General features: G+C 42.0%; 1 protein-coding gene across 1 annotated transcript in view; it reads right to left on the bottom strand.

The window, feature by feature from the left end:
* Positions 1–19294, bottom strand: part of PAXBP1 (PAX3 and PAX7 binding protein 1) — a 31542-nt gene continuing 12248 nt past the window's right edge. Inside the window, exons 8-18 of the mRNA XM_087818481.1 lie at positions 17738–17861; positions 14457–14556; positions 14257–14372; positions 12276–12475; positions 11109–11253; positions 9912–10033; positions 9030–9106; positions 8596–8662; positions 5083–5229; positions 3320–3474; positions 1–1155 (exon numbers count right to left, since the gene is read on the bottom strand). Of these exons, the coding sequence (XP_087674607.1) occupies positions 1038–1155; positions 3320–3474; positions 5083–5229; positions 8596–8662; positions 9030–9106; positions 9912–10033; positions 11109–11253; positions 12276–12475; positions 14257–14372; positions 14457–14556; positions 17738–17861 (1371 nt within the window). The 3' untranslated portion in view covers positions 1–1037. The remainder of the gene's footprint in view (positions 1156–3319; positions 3475–5082; positions 5230–8595; positions 8663–9029; positions 9107–9911; positions 10034–11108; positions 11254–12275; positions 12476–14256; positions 14373–14456; positions 14557–17737; positions 17862–19294) is intronic.

Here is a 19294-nt window from a genome sequence, read left to right as displayed (position 1 = left end):
GACAAATTGAAAATTAATTTAATGCTTGGCTAAAGCTTCATTACATATGTAATTATCAAACAATAGTCCTTAATTTCTAAAAAGTTCCTCTTTTGAAAATCACAGAATCAGAAAGCATAAACTTTAAAACAAGTTCTCCGGGTATTTACATCATGTATAAACATTATAGAAGACCATGGACATTCAACTGCCTGGCGTGGGGCGCACCAGCAAGGCGCATTCTTTATTGCATATGTACTCACGTGTATGGGGTTTTAAATGACAAGACACTAAATTCAAATGCATGGACTTGGAAGCTGGTAAGGGAGTAAAATCACGAATGGACAGAATAGCCCAAAACCATGCAGTTAGGTTACGGGTCTATTAGTTTAAAAAATTAAACTTATGTGTTCTTTTCAAAACCCTACGTTGCATATGTTAAGAGTTGCACGAAGCCCACGTCCGACCGCAGTGCTGACTCCGGGAAGGGAGCTCACTGTCGCCCAGTGATTACGCCCACACTCGGCGCCCGGGTGTAGGCTGCGCGGCTACAGTGACAGCACTGCTGACCAGAGGTGAGGACACGTAGTCACTGCCAGCCCTTTGTTGCAACAGTGGAGTGATTTTCCTACGACAAGTTGCTACTGAATAGTTTTCTGCTGTTAAAAGGCTTACTCTGTAGAAAAACACCACAAACTTCCAGTGTGAAAGTAACTCCATGGTGGTATAAATATATATATATGCATTAATTACACAATTTACACGGCAACATTGTTTACAGAGAACAATTAACTGAGAGGGCTAACTGGAATAACCATATAAAATACTCCTGTAAACAAAGTAGGGCAGGCAGTAAGGAGAACATTCATCAACTTCCTAGAAATAATCTGAATTCTTCATTCTGAAGAAATCGCATGTAAGGACACAGTATTGGATATTAATAATGTTCTTTGTATTAAAACAAGAATCACTATTTTACAGTTTAAGAAACTTTACATATATACAGAGTTTATACATGAGGAATGGTATTAAAGCCGGCGGGCTGTTCACTCTCAGGTCTATTTTCCTTCCATCAAAGACTTAACTTCTTTCACATTGTGCTCGCTTGCGACAGACACGGCGTGATCCAGAGCGTGGACACTTGCAAGGAGCTTCACTATTTGTTTTATGTTTTCCCTGAAAGAGAAAAAAGTGTAGCAGCATCTCATTAATTAGCACAAAAGCCCCAAAGGAAACATTAACTTTTTGACCATTTTTGAGGTTTTACAATTAATTTTTCCAAGCATACATTTTTAAAGAAAAGCAAAGAGATAAGCGAGCTACAGCATATTTAAAATACATATATTTATCCACATAAAACAAAACCATCTGAATTCTTCATTCTGAAGAAATCGCATGTAAGGACACAGTATTGGATATTAAAAATGTTCTTTGTATTAAAACAAGAATCACTATTTTACAGTTTAAGAAACTTTACATATATACAGAGTTTATACATGAGGAATGGTATTAAAGCTGGCGGGCTGTTCACTCTCAGGTTTATTTAAACCACGTTTAAATTACCCATTTTCAAAAACAAAAACATCCAAAAAGTTTATTCAGATTTTTTTAACTAGTACCCAGAAAAGAAAGCGATCTATTTCCCACCTACTCCAGGGCTGCCTCCCACTCCTTCCCAACCACAGTCCCAGTTCTTTGAGAATACAACTGGAGCCCAGATTATATTTCTGTGTGCTCACCACCCATCCATCAGGACCCAGCACAATTCCCTCTCCAGAATTCACAACTGAGGCACAGGCGGTTCCTTACACCCCGGCTAGAAGCCATTCTGCCTTCTCATGAAGCACTCCTCACATTTTAGCAAACGCAGAGCCGTAGAGGTTGCTAACACAGCTCATCAGGCCCCGCCCCCGAGCCCTGACTCAGCAGGTGGGTGGGCCTGAGACTGCATTTCTAACACAGCTCCCCGGACACACTGGTGAGGCTGGTGCGGGATCCACTCTAAGATCAACTGTTTCTCAACATTTAGTCTGAACTACTTCTGAATGTTTCACACAATGCGACATGATTAGTTGTCTCTTCTCCACAAAACTGTAGTATCTTTTAGGAAGGATTAAAATCTGTAAAACTGCACCTACATGGAACCATTTTATGTGCACTGCACACAGCAGGTGCCGAAAGCTCTTTTCTGTCCAAAAGTAAACACGGTTTGTTACATTTAAGTCAAACAAAACAGTATTAAAAAGTGGACAGAATTTACCTAAAAATGTAACACCTTAAGAAGAAATATTAGTGCCAACAAATAACCAACACCAAAGGTGAAATTAAAATATAAGGCAAAATTATCTGCCAAATAATTTTACCACGAAAATCTTTACTACCTACTTTGCTTTAAAAAAAAAAAAAAAAAAAAGAAAAAAAAAAAAGGTTACCATTGATTTTAGAGAGAGGGAGGAAGGGAGAAAGAGAGAAAAAATCAAGAGAGAGACACTAATCGCCAGCTTCTGCAGGCCTCCCACAGGGATGGAGCCGAAACCTGGGCAACAATCAACCAACTGAGCCACAGGGGCCAGGGCTACCTGCTTTGCATTGTATCATAAAGGAGCAAATTCCCTTTATTTACACGTGAAAGAAATGAGGAAGAAAACAGGTCGGTTATAGCTGCGATTAGTGGTGCGATCCAAAGGAAAATGGGATATGAGAAAGACTATATAGAATGAAACGTTTAAAAAGAAAATTCTCTCAAATTATACTACTATTTATTTTATGCTAGAGATTTATCCCAAAAGTACATGAACATCCAAAACAATGTCCACAAAAAGAATCACCCTTCCTTCCTTGCAACCTTTGATAAAAACTATGTGTAAGCTGCTCCCCAAAACTCCCAAGTGATGACCTTCAGCCTATGATACGGATACAGAAACCTCAACACAGACCACAAGTGTCTGGGAGATCACCTGAAACATACTCTGGGCCTCACTATCTTTTCCAGGGTTTTATCTGTACAGTGAATCCCCAAAGACCAGGGCCCATTTATCTACAGCTTGAGTCTCCCCAACTCTTCAGAGGAGGGGGCAGAAAGCAATGACTCATTCATTCCCCTTAGGCCTGGTCTTCACCAGAAGCCTTTCTTAATGCCTTCATAAAATATCCTATTGAAAAAGATTAGGCAAAACCACAAAAATAGAAAATAATGTGTATTTTTGGTACATTTACCAAGACTAAGTCAATATATAGTTTAAACTATAAGCACGTCTCTACTTAAATATTTGCATAATACCAAGTGTAACAAATAAGTATAGACAAGACCATATTTCATTAAACAGTCACAAATGATTACCTTGCATTTCTTTTCTCCACATCAGAGCATCCGATGCTGTTTCTGTAAATTGTATCTGCTAAGTGTACAAGGTATCGACAGAAGTTTTCTAACTGAGAAATGGTTCTTTCTCCTTTCAGATTCATGAACCACTGCTTGGGGAAACAATTGATTACCTAAGGAGAAGACGCAAAATGAAATAGTTGACCCAGAATAAACAGAGGTGTCTAACAGCTGAGCATAGATCATGGTGTACTGCATTTAATTAGAAGGCTTTCTACTGGGCTTTATGTAACTACTCTGAGGGGATGTTCTGTCAACCTGTACTATGTAATTTTCCTTAATATACCTGAATTTTTACTTCACCACACAGATCAGACACTCAAAGCAAAAAACAAATAACTTGTCCAGTATTCAAATATATTAGAGACATAACACTAATAACCAAATGCTTCCCTTTCCAGTCTTCCAGGAAGCCCTAAATGAACTGAGTTCTTCTTTATTAGCAGCTTTTGACTTAAAAGCATGTGCAGTGAAAATATCAAATGAGGCCCCTCCCCCCATCAAGCAATTCCACTGGGAGGCAGCCACATTGGCAGTGGAGCTGTGCTGGCCTAGAGCAGGGTGAAGAGGGCTTCACACCAGAGGGGCAGCCTCGGGCAAGAGCCTAAGCAGGGTGAGAAGGGCATGGTGGCTGCACAAACCCAAGCAAGGGAGGCTGAGTCCTACATGGAGAGGGCAGCCCACCCCAGGGGTCAGTCTGTGTGCAGAGAAGGAGCCCCCAGCCCCACCAGAGAACCCATGGATGCTTGGAAAAATGACTGAGTCCAGGGCTGGGGCTGAGCAAGTACCAGATGGGCGTGAACATCATGTGCCAGAAAGCAAGAAAGTGCTCCTCAAAATGAGGACAAGTCACAAGGTCACAGAAGTCCACTTGAAGGGACTGACACTGATGAAATCTGGGATAATTTTGGCCAAAGACGCAGAGTCTGAATCGAATGAGATGATCTAACAAACCCAAATTGAGGGACATTCTACAAAATAACTGGTCTATCATCTTAAAAAATGTAAAGGTTATGAGGTCAAGAAAAGACTGGACAACTCCTCCAGATCTGAGGGGACTGAAGAGACATGACCATCACATGCAAGAGAGGACCTGGGACTCCTGCCAATCACGAATACTGCTGATAACTGACCACACTTGTAGAAGGTTCTGAGGACCAGGTTACAGTAACAAACACCTTCCTGGTGCTGATGGGTAAGTGTAGTCTTGGAGCACAACCATGTTTACAGGAAACAGACACAGAAGTATCTGCGGGCCAGAGGGCGTCATGTCAGAGAGACTCTGACGCTGGCTGTTGGGGGAAAACTGCTACACTGGCAAATCTGCTTTAATTTTGTGATTGCCTCAAAAAACATTTTTTAAACGGTCAAATTAGGGAATTCATGTATAAAGTAGAAAACAAAACAATATTTAATAGTTCACTTCTTAAACAAGAAAATAAACTATTTCTTTAGTAACATTCAAAACAGCATTCATTCCACTGTTAAAAAATTACCCTGAAATTAACTTCTATTAATAGCGACAAAAATACTGACATAGACAGATAGAGATATGCATATACAACGATGCAGATTTTTATGTAAAAAATACTGTGGGGTTTGGAACAACCGTACACTAAGTCTAATAATCAAAGGGGTTTTCGTAAAATCTCAAATTTCTCTTCAAACAAAGAAAACAACTCATTTCCATGAAAACTGCTAAGATGTGTTATTTAACTCACATTTTGGGCTTTCTTGATGCTGTCATCTCCATATTCCGAATTCTGAAAAGCCATGAGAATGTATCTATTTAATAAACCATCTATTGACAACTCCTGAAGAGTTTTATTCGAGAAAATGCCATACCATTGGAGGAAATTCCCTAAGAGCTAGAAAAAAGAAAAAAATAGTGAGAAGCAATATCAAGCAATTAAATTAGGCACAAAATAAATTAGTTACATAGTAAAATAAAACACCTTATAAAATACAGAGAACCTTGTCTTGCAAAAGTACTAATAAGTTTTGTTTTTTTTTTAAATCCTCCCTGGAGGATATTTCCATTGCTTTTCAGAAAGGGGGGGGGGGGGAGACATCAATTGGTTGCCTCTTGTTCATGCCTCAACTGGGGCGGAGCCTACAACTGAGATATGTGCCATTCACCAGAATTGAACCCAGGACCCTTCAGTCTGGGGACCAATGCTCTAATTACTGAACCAAACTGGCCAGGGCTTAATAAGCACTTTTAAAGGGCCCAAATATTTTATAGAATGACCAAGCATTTGAATTTCAAATTTTAATTAAATTTAATTAGTTAACAAATTTAAATAGCTACATGTAGCTTGTGGCCACTGTATTGGATAGCACAGATACAGAACACTGTCCCTCATCACAGAAAGGACTATTCGGCAAGTGCTAATCTTCAGATAAATGTCCTCCATTCACAATCAGGCTTAAGCCAGTCCTGTGACCTCCCTAGAAGACATCGACTCTGACTCCAACATGATGTTTACCACATCTCAGGAACCTGGACTGAGATTCATCACTCTGACATCTCAAGCTACTCCAGCTCAGAACATAGGAAATGGGCACCATTATCATTAAGTAGGGGCTTCCACCATCCCACCATTAAAATTTCTGTTTCCCAGTATTTCACAACTCAGTGAATAGTAACACTATCCAACTAACTGATCAGGCCAGAAGCCTGGCTGTCATTCTCGAGCTCTCCCTTGAAAGGGGTTTGACCCCACCTCCACCCATTCCGCGCATTTCTCAGTTCCCTCTGTCATTTCCTCCTGGACTCTGCAATTACTCAAGTGACTAAGAGCTCTGGAAGGGTCTCTCAAGCAGGGCCCATTGGAGAGCTAAGCCTGCAGAAAACGATTTGGGTGATTAGCTCTCCCAAGGACAGTGCACAGCTATGAATGTTCTAGGTGAGAACAGAGAATTCATCCTATTTCCTAGAGACCTTGGGGCATTAGGGATTAATTCTTTCACAAAACCTGCGCTGAGAAAAACTGCTCAAGAGTCGGCTGCCCAAGTTAGAGTCCCACCTCGACCTCTCACCACTGAAATGACCCTGGGCCTCACTGTCCCATCAGTAGTGAGAGGAACAGCTCATGGGGCCACTAGGAGAAGTCCACAGGATAACCTATATGGAGTGTGGCACAATGCTTGGCTCACAGTTAAATATACAATAAAAACTAATTTCAACCTTCATTACTAATATCCTTACCTACTTCAATCCACTATCTCCAAAGATTTGCTCCCGTAACTTCCTGCTATAAAAACCTTTCTGTGACACCCACACACATCAATTACTTTCCTCAAAGGTACAAAAACAACACAATAAAGAATAGCTTTTTCAGAACAGTGCAGGAAAAACCAACTTCAAACCAGGCCTCACATCCTATATGAGAAGTAATATTTAGATGTAAAGCCTAAAACTATGGAACCCTAAAAGGATAAGAGAAAAGCTTGGTGTCCTGTGTTAGGCAAAGATTTCTTAGAACACTGAAAGCACAAACCATCACAGGAAAAAGCGATAAACTGGAATTCATCAAAATTAAGCATTCCTGCGCTTTTACGACTGTTAAGAGAATGAAGACAAGCCGAAGACTGCAGAAAAAGGAAAACCCTTTTATCCGATAAAGGATTTATATCCCAGATATAGAACTCAAAGCTCAATAATAAGAAAACCCAATTTAAAAAAATGGGCAAAAGATTTGAACAGATACTTCACCGAACTACACACACAGGTGGCAAATGAGCACTTGAAAACATGCTCAGCACCATCAGTCATTAGGGAGCTGGCTGCAAATTACAACCGTACGAGATACACTACACACCTAACAGACGACTTCAACAGCAAACAAAACCCCTGGCAGCAACAAGTGTGCTGTGCGCTGAGGAGTACAGAGAACCGAGCAGCCAGAACACTGGTGCACAGCCGGACTGGAACCCAGCTTTGCCTAGATGTTTGCCCAAGTAACATGACAACTCACACCCAGGAAAACCTGTGAGCAAACACTGAGGACAGCTTTATTCACAACTACCACAAACTGGAAACAATCCAAATATCCCTCAATTGAGGAATGGATTTAAAAAACAACGAAGAAACTGTGGTATATCTATAAATAGAATACTATTTAGCAATAAAATGCAATGAATTACTGACAATACACAACACTGAAAAATCTCAAATGCATCATATTAAGTGAATGGAGCCAGACTCAAAAGGCTACAGGCTATGGAATTCCATTCATGAGTCTACGTAATTTCCATTCCTGCAAAGAAAACCAGAGGACCCATAAAAAGGGGTGTCCAGGGTGCAGGGTGGGCTTGACTACAAAGGGGTGTATATAACCCAATGGAAGTGTTATGCGTATCTTGATTTGGGTAGTGATTATGAGACTTAATTCATTCATCAAAACTGACAGGACATACACTAAAAAGTGTTACGTATGTAGACCAAAGTTCCCCAAATGACCGAGTGGCTCCTGCCTCATTCTCTGTAAACCTGCCTTTCCTCAGTTCTTCTAGTGAGCCCTCCCCCCACCTCAGGACCAACTCTACTGAATCCTCTGGTCTAATGACCTAAATATCACCTCCTCAGGCTGAAAGAGGAATTCCAGTGACTCCCTAGCCTGGGCCTCTGTGCCCATCACAGGCTCCACACCACCTCAACTTTCTGCCACACCTGAGACCACTCTCTCCCATAAGTCAGCTCTGCGGACTCAGGCTCCACTTCTCCTCACCCAGCTTTGTTCCCCACACTCAGAAGAGGACCCGCTCCTCTAGTTTCTGAATAAACTGTGGGTTAGCAAGGCATTTTGCTGACAAGCCTGGGCCTTACTTCATTTTATCCTATGGAAACATCAAACCTGAACGAACTTCTGGAACGAAATTATTTTGCAAAATGGACACTTTGTATATACACATAGATCTAAGCCTATAGAATTAATCAATAAAAATACTTTTCAAAATATAGCCAAGCAGCCCGGCAGGGCGTGGCTCAGTGGTTGAGCATAGACCTAGGATCCAGGAGATTGGGGTTCGATTCCCGGTCAGGGCACATGCCCTGGTTGCGGGCTGCAGCTGATCAGACTCTCTCATCACTGATGTTCCTATCTCTCTCTCCCTCTCCTTTCCTCTCTCTGAAATCAATAGATATGTTTAAATACAAATATAAGTATAAACATATATATATATATATTCAAGCAAATCTGAAGTCTTCCAGATACTCTATAGATACATACCTTAACTGAAGACCAAAACTGTCGTTGAAAAAACAAGTAAGGTCCAGAGTTCTTGTTTTCTAAGACACTGAAAGAGAAACACACCACGTTCATGCTTTATATATACACAGCACCACATGGTTCCTAGGAGAGAGTATTCCTACAACTAAAATGGGTAAGCAAAAGAATTAAGTAATATTTTAAAATTTTCAAACTATATTCCAGAAGATAAGTTTAAAAAGTAGTAGGAATTTATTCCGAGACACTGAGGGAGAACAGAGAGCTTCATCTGCTTTATTCTGCTGAAGGGAGCCTGTCCCCACCGAGCTAGTCTCCTCCTCTACAGAGGCCAAGTATGTATTTCAAGCTACCATTCATTTTTCCAGAATTTAAGAAGCCTTCTCTGGAAGATAATGGAAACTATTCCATGGTAAACGTTCTTAGGAGTAACTTACTTTTTGGGATATAAGGGCATGAATACATCATCATCTAAAGTTCTTCTCATTCTCAATAAAAGGGCTTTCAGGTATACCTAAAGAGGTAAAAATAGATCCCACACTGTGATAATGGTTGTGATAACACTAAAAAGTTAAGAAACTAAAGTAAGCAGCATTCCAAATCACAGAACTAAGTATTCAATTTTGGGTGGACTCTCTACTCAAAGTTTGCACTTTCCTCACTGAAAGCCCTGACGACTCCAGGACCTGCCATTCTATTAGCTCACCCGCAATAATTACAAAGCAGTAAAGCCGTTTAGAAACTTTTCAACCCCTCAATCTATGCAAAGATTTAAGATCAAACACAAAACCTGGTTCTGCTCAAAATGCATCACTGGAAATAGACCAAGGGTAAGAGCACCTTCTGTCTACAGCTCCTAAGAATGTCCCACGAGGGGCAGCAGCAATGTGAAGTTTGGAAACTAGTTATAAAACAATACCTAGTTGTTTTACATGCTATTTAAATGTTTTAGCACTTAAATAATCAATTACTACCCACTCTAGTAGTTTTACATTTTCCTTTTTCCTAAAAATAGTTCTTACAGGAATGTTTGATCAGTCCGACTAGGAATTAGGTGGGGTGGTAAAAAGGGTGAGAACAGTAAAACTAAGAGGCTGTGTAGGTTCGTTATGGCGTCCTACCAAGGTAGGTACCCTAGACCCGAAAACTACCACCTCACATCCCGTGTGTTCCAGGCGTTATGAAGGCTCACAGCCCACGTGGGAGAGTCGACTTTCTAGCTGACTTGGAACATTACCTCTCATTCTCTCAGCTCCTGCTCACTTCCAAAATGACAGGGAGAAAACACAAAAACCTTTCCAAGACAATAGTTAAGTTACCTGAGTGTTTTTGTTTTCTGCATTCGCTACTGAAGGGTACCCGTTTACTAATTTTAACGTAATTCCGACCATCCTTGAAGTCTGGGTTGTGGAAAAGGGGTCCCACATGTTTTCGGCGATCACTATTAAGAGAAGGGAGAGCATGAGCACAGGGGTGAACCACAGTTGACCCACCCGATGCCAGCAGTCCTCACTTATAAGTCCCTCTCTCTCTTTTTTTTTTTTTTCTTTTAATATATCTTTTTATTGATTTCAGAGAGAGGGAGAGGGAGAGAGAGAGAGACAGAAACATCAATGATGACTGAGTCATTGATCAGCTGCAGCCCGCAACCTGGGCATATGCCCTGACCAGGAATCGAACCCTGATCGCCTCGATCCTAGGTCGACGCTCAACTGCTAAGCCACGACCGGCCGGGCTATAAGTCCCTCTGTAAAGTATAAGTCTTTGTCCAATTAACTGGGAATGCTGAGGATTAGCAAAGTGGAGGGGGCAGATTCCTCTAGTTTCTGCTAATCAGTAAAAATAAACACAGGGGAAAGAAGTCAATATCCTAAGAAATCCTATCCCGGCACCAAGAATTTCTAACTAAAGCTGAAACCTATTTTTAATACTTTAAATCAGTTCCTGTATCAGTGATTTCTAATCTCTTGTGAGACACTGTTGAAAGTAATGAAGTTGCTCTCCAGAACAATACATATGTCCCCAAATCTATGCTTTGCTTCAGGTAGTCTTAAAGGGTCTTCAAATTCAACAGCAGATCAATGACTGCTCCTAACTCCAGGCCCACCCAAAAGTGGTCTTCACGTACCAGGTAAAGAGACATGTATCTACCCATTAGCTGTCCCTGGGCCAGTGGTATCGTTATTATTTATAATGAAATGTAGTGTATAATGTAATCTCTATGAAGAAACATCCTGAGATTAAAATCCCTAAAGCCCGGCCATCGTGGCTCAGTGGTTGAGCGTCCAACCATGAACCAGGAGCTCATGGTTCCATTCCAGGTTCGACTGTGCACATGTCTGGGTTTCGGGCTCCCTCCCCAGCAGGGGGCCTACAGGAGGCAGAGCAATGGCTCTCACCATAGATGTCTCTCCCTCTCTCACCCTTCCTCTCTGAAATCAATAAAGACACATTTTTTTTAAAAAGCCCCCAGCAAACAGATGTGAAAACCCCAGCCGATGCGTCCGAAGCCCTACCTGTGAGCTTAGGGAGGATCACCTTCTCCACAATGGTGGGCAGCAGTGCGACATCCACGTCCTCCCTCTCCTGCTCCCGCTCCTCACAGCCGTAGAACAGCAGAGATTCAAACCACAGCATAGTCTCAAAGTCCCGACATTTGGCCTGCAGGAGATTAAAACAGTTACCCAAACACGTTTAACACGGCGGCTGCTGCTGTCACTAGCAGACATAAGAGTAGTAAGACCTGGATTTAACCTTTAGTCATGAACAAATCAAAACTGGACAAAATATCGGAAACATGTTTTCAGACAACGCAGCACAGGCCGTGCAGGACTGGACCCCTGAAAGAAGGGCATCGGGTGGAGTGAGCTGCCCATCAGAAGGGCGGGGGGGGACTGCAAGCTGAGCAAAGGCATCCTGAACTCAGGGAATAGAAACAGGGTTCAGGGAGACTGAGACTCTGGGAGCTGTGGGGCAGAGGAGGGAGCTACTTTTGGAGGACTCCAGAATGCACAGAGTCCTCAAGAGCATGTACTAAGACACATAGGCACACAGAATGCACACAGCCCTCCTGAGCCTATGCTGTGTACTAACACACCCACGCAAAGGGGGAAAGTCCACAAGGTCTGGCAAAGAGCAAAGGGTTCACTGAGTGGTTCTAGAGCTCACATTTTCCCCCATCACCTCCACAGCTTCAGCCTCAACCCTCTTTTCACTACAGTTTACACATTCAGCCCAGCCAATCCCATTCATGCCCATGGCTCCATCCATATGTTGGTAATTTCCGAAACCGTATCTTAAACGTGACCACTAGACATACACAGTAAACTCGTCTCCTCTCTTAGATACGAGGCCAACAGGCCCTACTGATTCCACCTCCTAGATTTATCAATTTGTGCCACCTCCCAATTTCCATGACCACTGACCCATTAGTTCAGGTGTCACTATATATAATTTAGGTGACTAAGGCATTGCACATAAATTGAAAAGCAACAGATAGCTCTCATGAGGAGGGGTAGAGCATAAGAAGGTCCTCAAATGAAGGCAGCTGCAATCGGGACCAGCTATAGCCTCCACGCTACCTGCCTTGAAAAATATTTAGCTTAAGCTGACATCTCTAGCTCTGGGTTGGAATTACCCAGGCACACGCTACAGGCTTTCTAAGAGTGACAGAAGGCACCCACCTCAAGAGGAGTCCAGGTGAGCAGCTGCAGCCGTATGAGGGGGTTGAACAACTTGGGCAAACACAGGCCAATGTAAGCGTCCTTATAGGACGCGTGGTATCTTGAGCGCCATGCTTCAAACTGGGACTTAATACAGTCGATCGAACAGAAACTCTCTAGGACATCTTCGAAAACCCTGCTGGACTCTTTGGAAATGCGATCTAAAAACAATAAAACCCCACCAAGAACCGTGATTTAGGATGTGCTGGAATAAACACAGTTCAATGTTGTCAGCCTTTTCTTTACAGCCTGCGTAGCAATAAAAAAGGCTCATTACTGAGGGAATAGTTGTTAATTACAGTTTAAAAGATAGGATAAACAGGGCAGTTTAGGTTTCAATCCAAAGTGCAGGTGCTGTTTCCTTTGCATGGTTCCAGTATGTACCACTTTGTTACCCAATTTAGTTAAATAACGCCTGCCCCTCAACAATTCAGTTCAAACTTCAGTAACCACGGTACACTAGCAATTACATGAAGTACCAACTTTGCTGCTAGCTCTTCGGTCCACAAATCACTATGTCAGTAACATGTGCATCAGGACCAGTGGCCAATAATATCACTTCTTTCTCAGTCAGCTGGTGACTGCAATGACTGACAGAGGCAAGTCAGTGATAGAAGCCAGGATCTTTAGGTAAGAGGCCAACTGATGCCCGATGACTTGGGAAAGGGAGATCTTTATAATGGAGACACCTGGTTGTGACAAACAGGTCAATCTTAACATCACTAATAGTGGAACAACATAACATTTGTAATCTGTTATTATGTAGTAATAAATAGCATCTTGTATGAAGTATTCTTGTCAATAATAATCTCAATCTAATCAAGAGTTCAGACCCAAATTCCAGTTTATAAGAAATATAGTGGACAGGAGAACAAGCTAATACCACAAGGAAACAAGCAAATCTAGAAGGTAGGATGCTTTGCAAGACAAGTGACCTGGTCTCTTCAAAAGTGAATGTGTTCAACAAACAGGTGGATTAACCGGGGAGTGGGGGGGGTGGGGATGTGTAAGGTCCTCCTGGACAGTCATTAATTCTAGATAAAAAGCCCTAACAACCAAATTCAGGGCAGGAGCTGTGTGAATCCTGGTTTGGAAAACAGAATAACCCACCAAAAAAGCATAAAGTTTTGTGGGGGCTGCTACTGAGGAAAACTGAACAGACAGGATATTAAGAAGTTTTAATTTTCTAGGTGTGACAATGGTACTGTGATCAGGTAGAGAAGTATCCTTGTTTTTGGGAGACACACGCTCAGGTTTTTAGAGGGATGTCTGGAAGTCATTTTCAAATGGGCCACAAAACACACTCATCCCCGCAGATGAACAGCAAACTTGGAGAGGCAACAGAAACTGTGAGTCTGGCTGGCGAGTACACGGGTAATCGTGTCATTCTTTCAAATTTTCTGCATGTTTAGAAATGTTCACTATAGAAAAGTGGAAGAAAAATAAGCTTCTCCAACTGAGTTCCCAGATGTCTGCAGCCAATATAGTTAAATCATCACAGCCAGTGGCAAGAAAGGAGGACTCCTTGGGGGCCCTTCTGGAAAAGCCTGGCATGTGACAGACTAACTGCTCCTCGTGGAGAAATTACTCAGGGCTCCAAAATCAGGCGTTTCCTCCGGGGCTGCGTGTGTGCCACCGAGCTCTACCTCTCCAGACCACACGCTGCCCTTGGGACCTGACAGTTTCTGATCACTTAAGATTGTAGCTCTGCAGAGCAGCACCATTTATCACACAAGGACTCAGTAAGCCCCATGACAAGACTCATACTATTTCTGAGAACTCATCATGACTTTCAGTAGTGAAAACAGTGCAAGTTTCTACAATTAGGAAGAAAGTGCTGGTTCTAATACAGGCCACAAACCTTCACAGGGTCCCTTCACAGTAAAGCCACACCCGGCGGAAACCAAACACAAGGAATCTCATTTCCAAGGAAGTGTCTGACCTTTCTCCAGATTGAAATTTGTGATATCTGTAGACGTTTCTTCGTCGTCACTGGAAAGGCCTTCAAGGTGATCTGCCATCTTGCCGGTTTGCTCTCTGGCTTGTCGTCGACGTGTCCTAAATAACAAACACTGAGTTCCCAACCAGATCAATGAGATGCCTCCCGCACTAGCCAACCGTGGCAAGCACTTCCAAAATTACCTCCTGGCCTCCCGCTCCGCAATCCGCCTCTTTGCATGCTCCTGATACAGGGCCCGATCCCGTCCAAAGGAATCGAGATTAGGTGCCATCAGAGCCTTATCTGTAAAACAACAATGGTTCCAGTTAAAAAACCTCCTTCGACCATCCTGAGGAAAGAGTTTGCACAGAATCAGCCACAATGACAGACTGTTGCTAATCTCGACATCAACAGCAGAGTCTGCCATAACCCGAAACCCAGACGGCCTTCTAGTCTAGAGCAAATCTCGTCTCTGTGTTCCCAGGAAAGGAGTAGAGAAGTAAGTTCACAACCCTACAGAGATTCAACTGGATCTAATCCCTGTTTTTATGTGTAAGTAACAGAGCTGATGCTATCGTGATGATCAAACAAATTAAAAGCCCACATTACCTGTGGAAAGTAAGAGGTTACGTCTTAAAGAACTTAAGCATCTCATGTTGAATGGCATGAAACAACAGGAAAGAAACAAGGACAGGAGGAGGAAACAGCTTTGTTGGAGTTTCATAACTATTCTTACTCTAATTTTGGTTGTAGAAATTGTTTTTAGAACAAGGGCAGAAACAACGTGGACTGAAAACTGTCTGAACAGGACCAACTTGTGCTCCCTCAATCACCACCCTTCTAAAGCAGTTCCCTTATTTCTTTTTTTTCCTATTTTCCACCTCCCTTTCTTAACTTTCTGGAGTAATTTTTTAGCTTTACTTTCCAACCTGCCTATTTAAGTTTACAGTTCAGTTAGCACACTTTCAGTTTCCTAGAGGTGGTTCCTGTCCTCAGAACACTCCTTTCCTCCCTCTACTTGTCTTACGTATGGACCTTCTGTTCCTCCGAGGTTATGTCTGACCTGCCATCTGCACTGACTGTTTCCTCTGTCCCTCGGGCTCCACTGCCTGGGCTGTTCTCTCTGATGACTGTTAGCCACCTCACATAAAGAAGACTGGACATCAGTGGACACAGGTGGGAACTGTCTGACGGAGCCATCTCCATCAGATCGCTGGGTAGAAATTCAACTCTTGCTGGGGGCCCAAGGTTGTTAGTGTCTCAGGCTCTTCTCTCCGAACCCATTCTGTCTCCAGAGAAGCCCTCTGATCTCTTGCCCTGGGTAGGAGGAGTGGGGAACGTCTGTCTGCAATCCTCCCCTCATTTCTACATTTCAGCTCCACACTAAGATGATACTCTGAAACATAGTAGGTCCCACTAACATCGTCCACTGGTTCTGTGACCAGTTTTACCAGAGGCTAACTGACATTAGCAAGAGTTCAATTCTTACGGCATCGCACCAGCAAAGTAAACAACCCAAGGGTTAGAGGGAGAAATCACATGCTACATGAAAGGCTTTCACATATTTTCCTCCCAGATGTGTCACCAATAGTAGCAACAGGAAAAATAAAATATTAGCTCTCTACTCTGCCCTGCCTCACTATCTTGGAGCCTCGTATTTTTAAAGCTGACTTTCTTACGGAGCTCTTCATTCATATTTCAGAATGCCTCAGATACAAGGAAGGATGCTCCAGTGCTCACAAATTACAAAGATGAGCACAGTACAAGCTGCCCCAGCTTCATGTCAAATGTGAGTTCCCTGCTTGCCACAGATGAGTTAGCTACAAGTCCCAAACCACAGAGCAATGCCTGCCTCTTTAAGAGGTATCCTTCACCAAAGAAGTACTTTAAGAACCACATGTAGTCATTGTGATAAGTGTTTAAAAGGCCAGAGAGATGAACTCCAGGCTTGTTTCTTTATAAAAAAATCAGAAATGGAATTGGTACTTCAGTGCCCCACGTAATTTTCCTCAAATCTTTGGCAATTAATATTTCCTCTAGGGCAGTATTTTTCACTCTCTCATTACCTTTCAATTTATTTCCAACTCTCAATCTAGTTAACATACATCATCATTCAACCCTACCTCTAATTCCATGTAAGTAAACAGCTCCAAGTTATAAAGAACAGATTATAGGTAGGAAAGGGCATTGATGAAATGCACAGCTCACACAAACCGTTACTATTAAAAGGAAATTACTTCCCTTTATAGGTGCAATGGTTACCTGTAATCTGCCCCAAAATTCTGGTTCTGTCTGGATCACAAATGATCTTGGAGGGATGCATTCGCTGTTTAGGTGCCCAATACAGAAATACTCCCATTTATAGTTAGGGGGCAAAAATAAAAGGTCCAAGACACTCCTCCTATGGCTCCCACCCGAGTCTGACTGGGCTCCGAGGGCATGTTACCACCTCTCCATGATGCTCTAAACAATGGCACACGGAGGATGCCTTCTCAGGGACCTCATATGACAAACATGGTTTTCAGAAAGAGTATCACCAGGGCCTGTTGCACTCAGATGACCCGGGGTGGTTGATGCAGGTCACCTGACACCAGCTAAGACCTAGCAAGCATCTCTGGGGAAAGGACCCGGAAACCTGCACTTTAATGCCACGGGCAATTCTGATGCATGTTTCCATCTGAGAACTGCTGACAAGGGGAACAAAGAGATGAGAAAGGAAGCCGCAGGACCCCATGCTGGGAAAATTTATATGTGAGCAGCCAACAATGTGGAGAGCAAAGGGAAAAGTGAGATCAAAAAGTTTAAAACACCTGGTTAAAGAATCTCAGCTGAACTATTTAATTTGAGGTTTCCAATAAATTTTGGCTTTCCAAAACACTCATCATAGTGAAAATAATGTAAATTCAATTTCTAAATTTTTACACTAAGACTTCAAGAAACGTAGGTATCAACTGACTTACTAAAAACCCTAGTATATTTAAGACAGACTGCAAAATACAATTTTTAAATACAAAAAATTTTGCTTTATCCAAGAGCTGAAGCACAAAACTCATTTATGTAATGAAACCCCTCTGCCCTCCAAAATTCCCATCCCTGACCTGACTCTTTCCCTGCGATCAACAGCAGCATTCACAATGGGGCTATCGACAGGATGAAAACAGGGCAAAAACCAATCAGAGCCCAACAGACAGTGGTTTCAAGACAAAACACTGTAATGTCTGGTCTAACTCTACAGAATAAAAAAGGTCCAGGAGTAAGACTGATGGCATACAGAACAGGTTCTGAGCTCCTCTGCAAAGCGAATGTTCTTAAACACAACCCAAATACATGCTGTACAAGGTTTAGATCTACCTAACTCAAGAGCAAGGGAATTCATTCATTTAAAAAAAAAAAAAGATGCTCTGAGATCTCTAACTTTCAGTTAGGCTGCACTAAGTAAACAAGGTTGTTTAATGAATAATAAAAACCTTCAAGATGGACTGACTTGAATGGCTTGAAAACTCCGAAGATTCATCTTTAATATCATCTTGTCGTCTTTGGACAAGGCGGGAGGCGCGCTGTTTGTACAGCTGATGTATTGCTGATTCAAGTTCATTAATCAGTGGCACCTGTGAAAATACAACACACTCCGTAACACCAAACTCCTCAGCTGCTCGCTCTTTTGAGGGTTCCATTCTATTTCCGGATTTCTGAAAAAGTACCCTCTATGGACAGAATAATAATGAGTTCCCAGTGGGACACAGACAGCAATGCAGTTTTATGCTGTTAGGAAAACCACTTCTTTTAATCCAAATATAGAGCTATAATGTCCGGTGCCTAGCTATTGGAGCAAAAGTTCAGTTAAGAAACTTAGCAGGTCAATTATTAGTAAAGAAATGTCAAAAGTTTGATTGCTTTTCTTTCAGAATAAAGCACTTGGCAGTCTAGCATCCAGTTTTCACCTTCCAGCAGCAATCTGCCTTGCAGTTTTTGTTTAAAAGAAACTATTATCCCCGTGATACCAAAAACTGCACTGGTTCTGTGTAGGTAAGAACAGGAGTCTACTAACTGCCTACTTCTAGGCACTGTAATTGCTCTGCCACTCATATGGACCTTACTATTTTGCAGCTTTATTACACATTTAAATGTAAACTTGATTCATTCACAATACGGCAAATAAAATTTCTAGCTATCACTAATTCAGAAAGCTCATCAAATGTTTAAATATTTCCACATTTTGTAATAAAATGAAAGTCTTCACATCAATTGTCATTTTACAAAGTCACTAAGATTTTTCAGGTTACTACCCATGGCTAAGCATTTCCATGGTTCACACTGAATGCAAAAGCTTACAGAATAAGACCTAACTTAAAAAAGAAAGCAGCAGCCCTGGCCAGTGTGGCTCAATTGGTGGGGTGTCATCCTGTGCACTGAAAGGCTGCTGGTTCGATTCCCAATCAGGGCAAATGCCTGGGTTTCGGGCTCAATCCCCAGTGAGAGGCGTGCAGGAGGCAGCCGTTCAATGTTTCACTCTCACATCAATGTTTCTCTCTCTCTAAAAATCAATTTAAAAATCTTAAAACGAAAATGTTCTCTTAATTTTTGACCTTATGTTATAACCAAATGCTATGAAATTTTCACAAAACACTAAGACACTACACATACCTGAGAAAACTAGAAATTCTAGTTTCCTGCTGGTTAGTGCAAATGGAAAAGACATTATTTAGAACTTGGGAACACTGTCACCAAGTGTTACAGCAACTTCCTGAGCTGAACAGACTGCAAATGGAAAATAAAGGCAGGTGGGATATAAAGATGTCTGCAATAAAAGCAAGTGTACACACTGACTGGCATGATTCCACTTGCAAAAGTAGCCAATGTTCACAGAAAGGTCCAAGTGATGGGGTTACTTTATTCTTTAACATGCCACTCCATGGGCAACAGGTCCCCAAATCTGCACCGGTTATCTTTGATGGCTGAGCCCAAAGACTATCTCTAAAATTTACTATAATCAATTTTTTAAGCTATCACTGTAGTATCATCATGACTCCCCCACTTCCCG

The sequence above is a fragment of the Miniopterus natalensis genome, chromosome 6 (assembly GCF_054644295.1).
Source record: "Miniopterus natalensis isolate mMinNat1 chromosome 6, mMinNat1.hap1, whole genome shotgun sequence".
In the NCBI taxonomy this organism is placed as follows: Eukaryota; Metazoa; Chordata; class Mammalia; order Chiroptera; family Miniopteridae; genus Miniopterus; species Miniopterus natalensis.
This window is presented reverse-complemented; position numbering and strand designations above follow the sequence as displayed.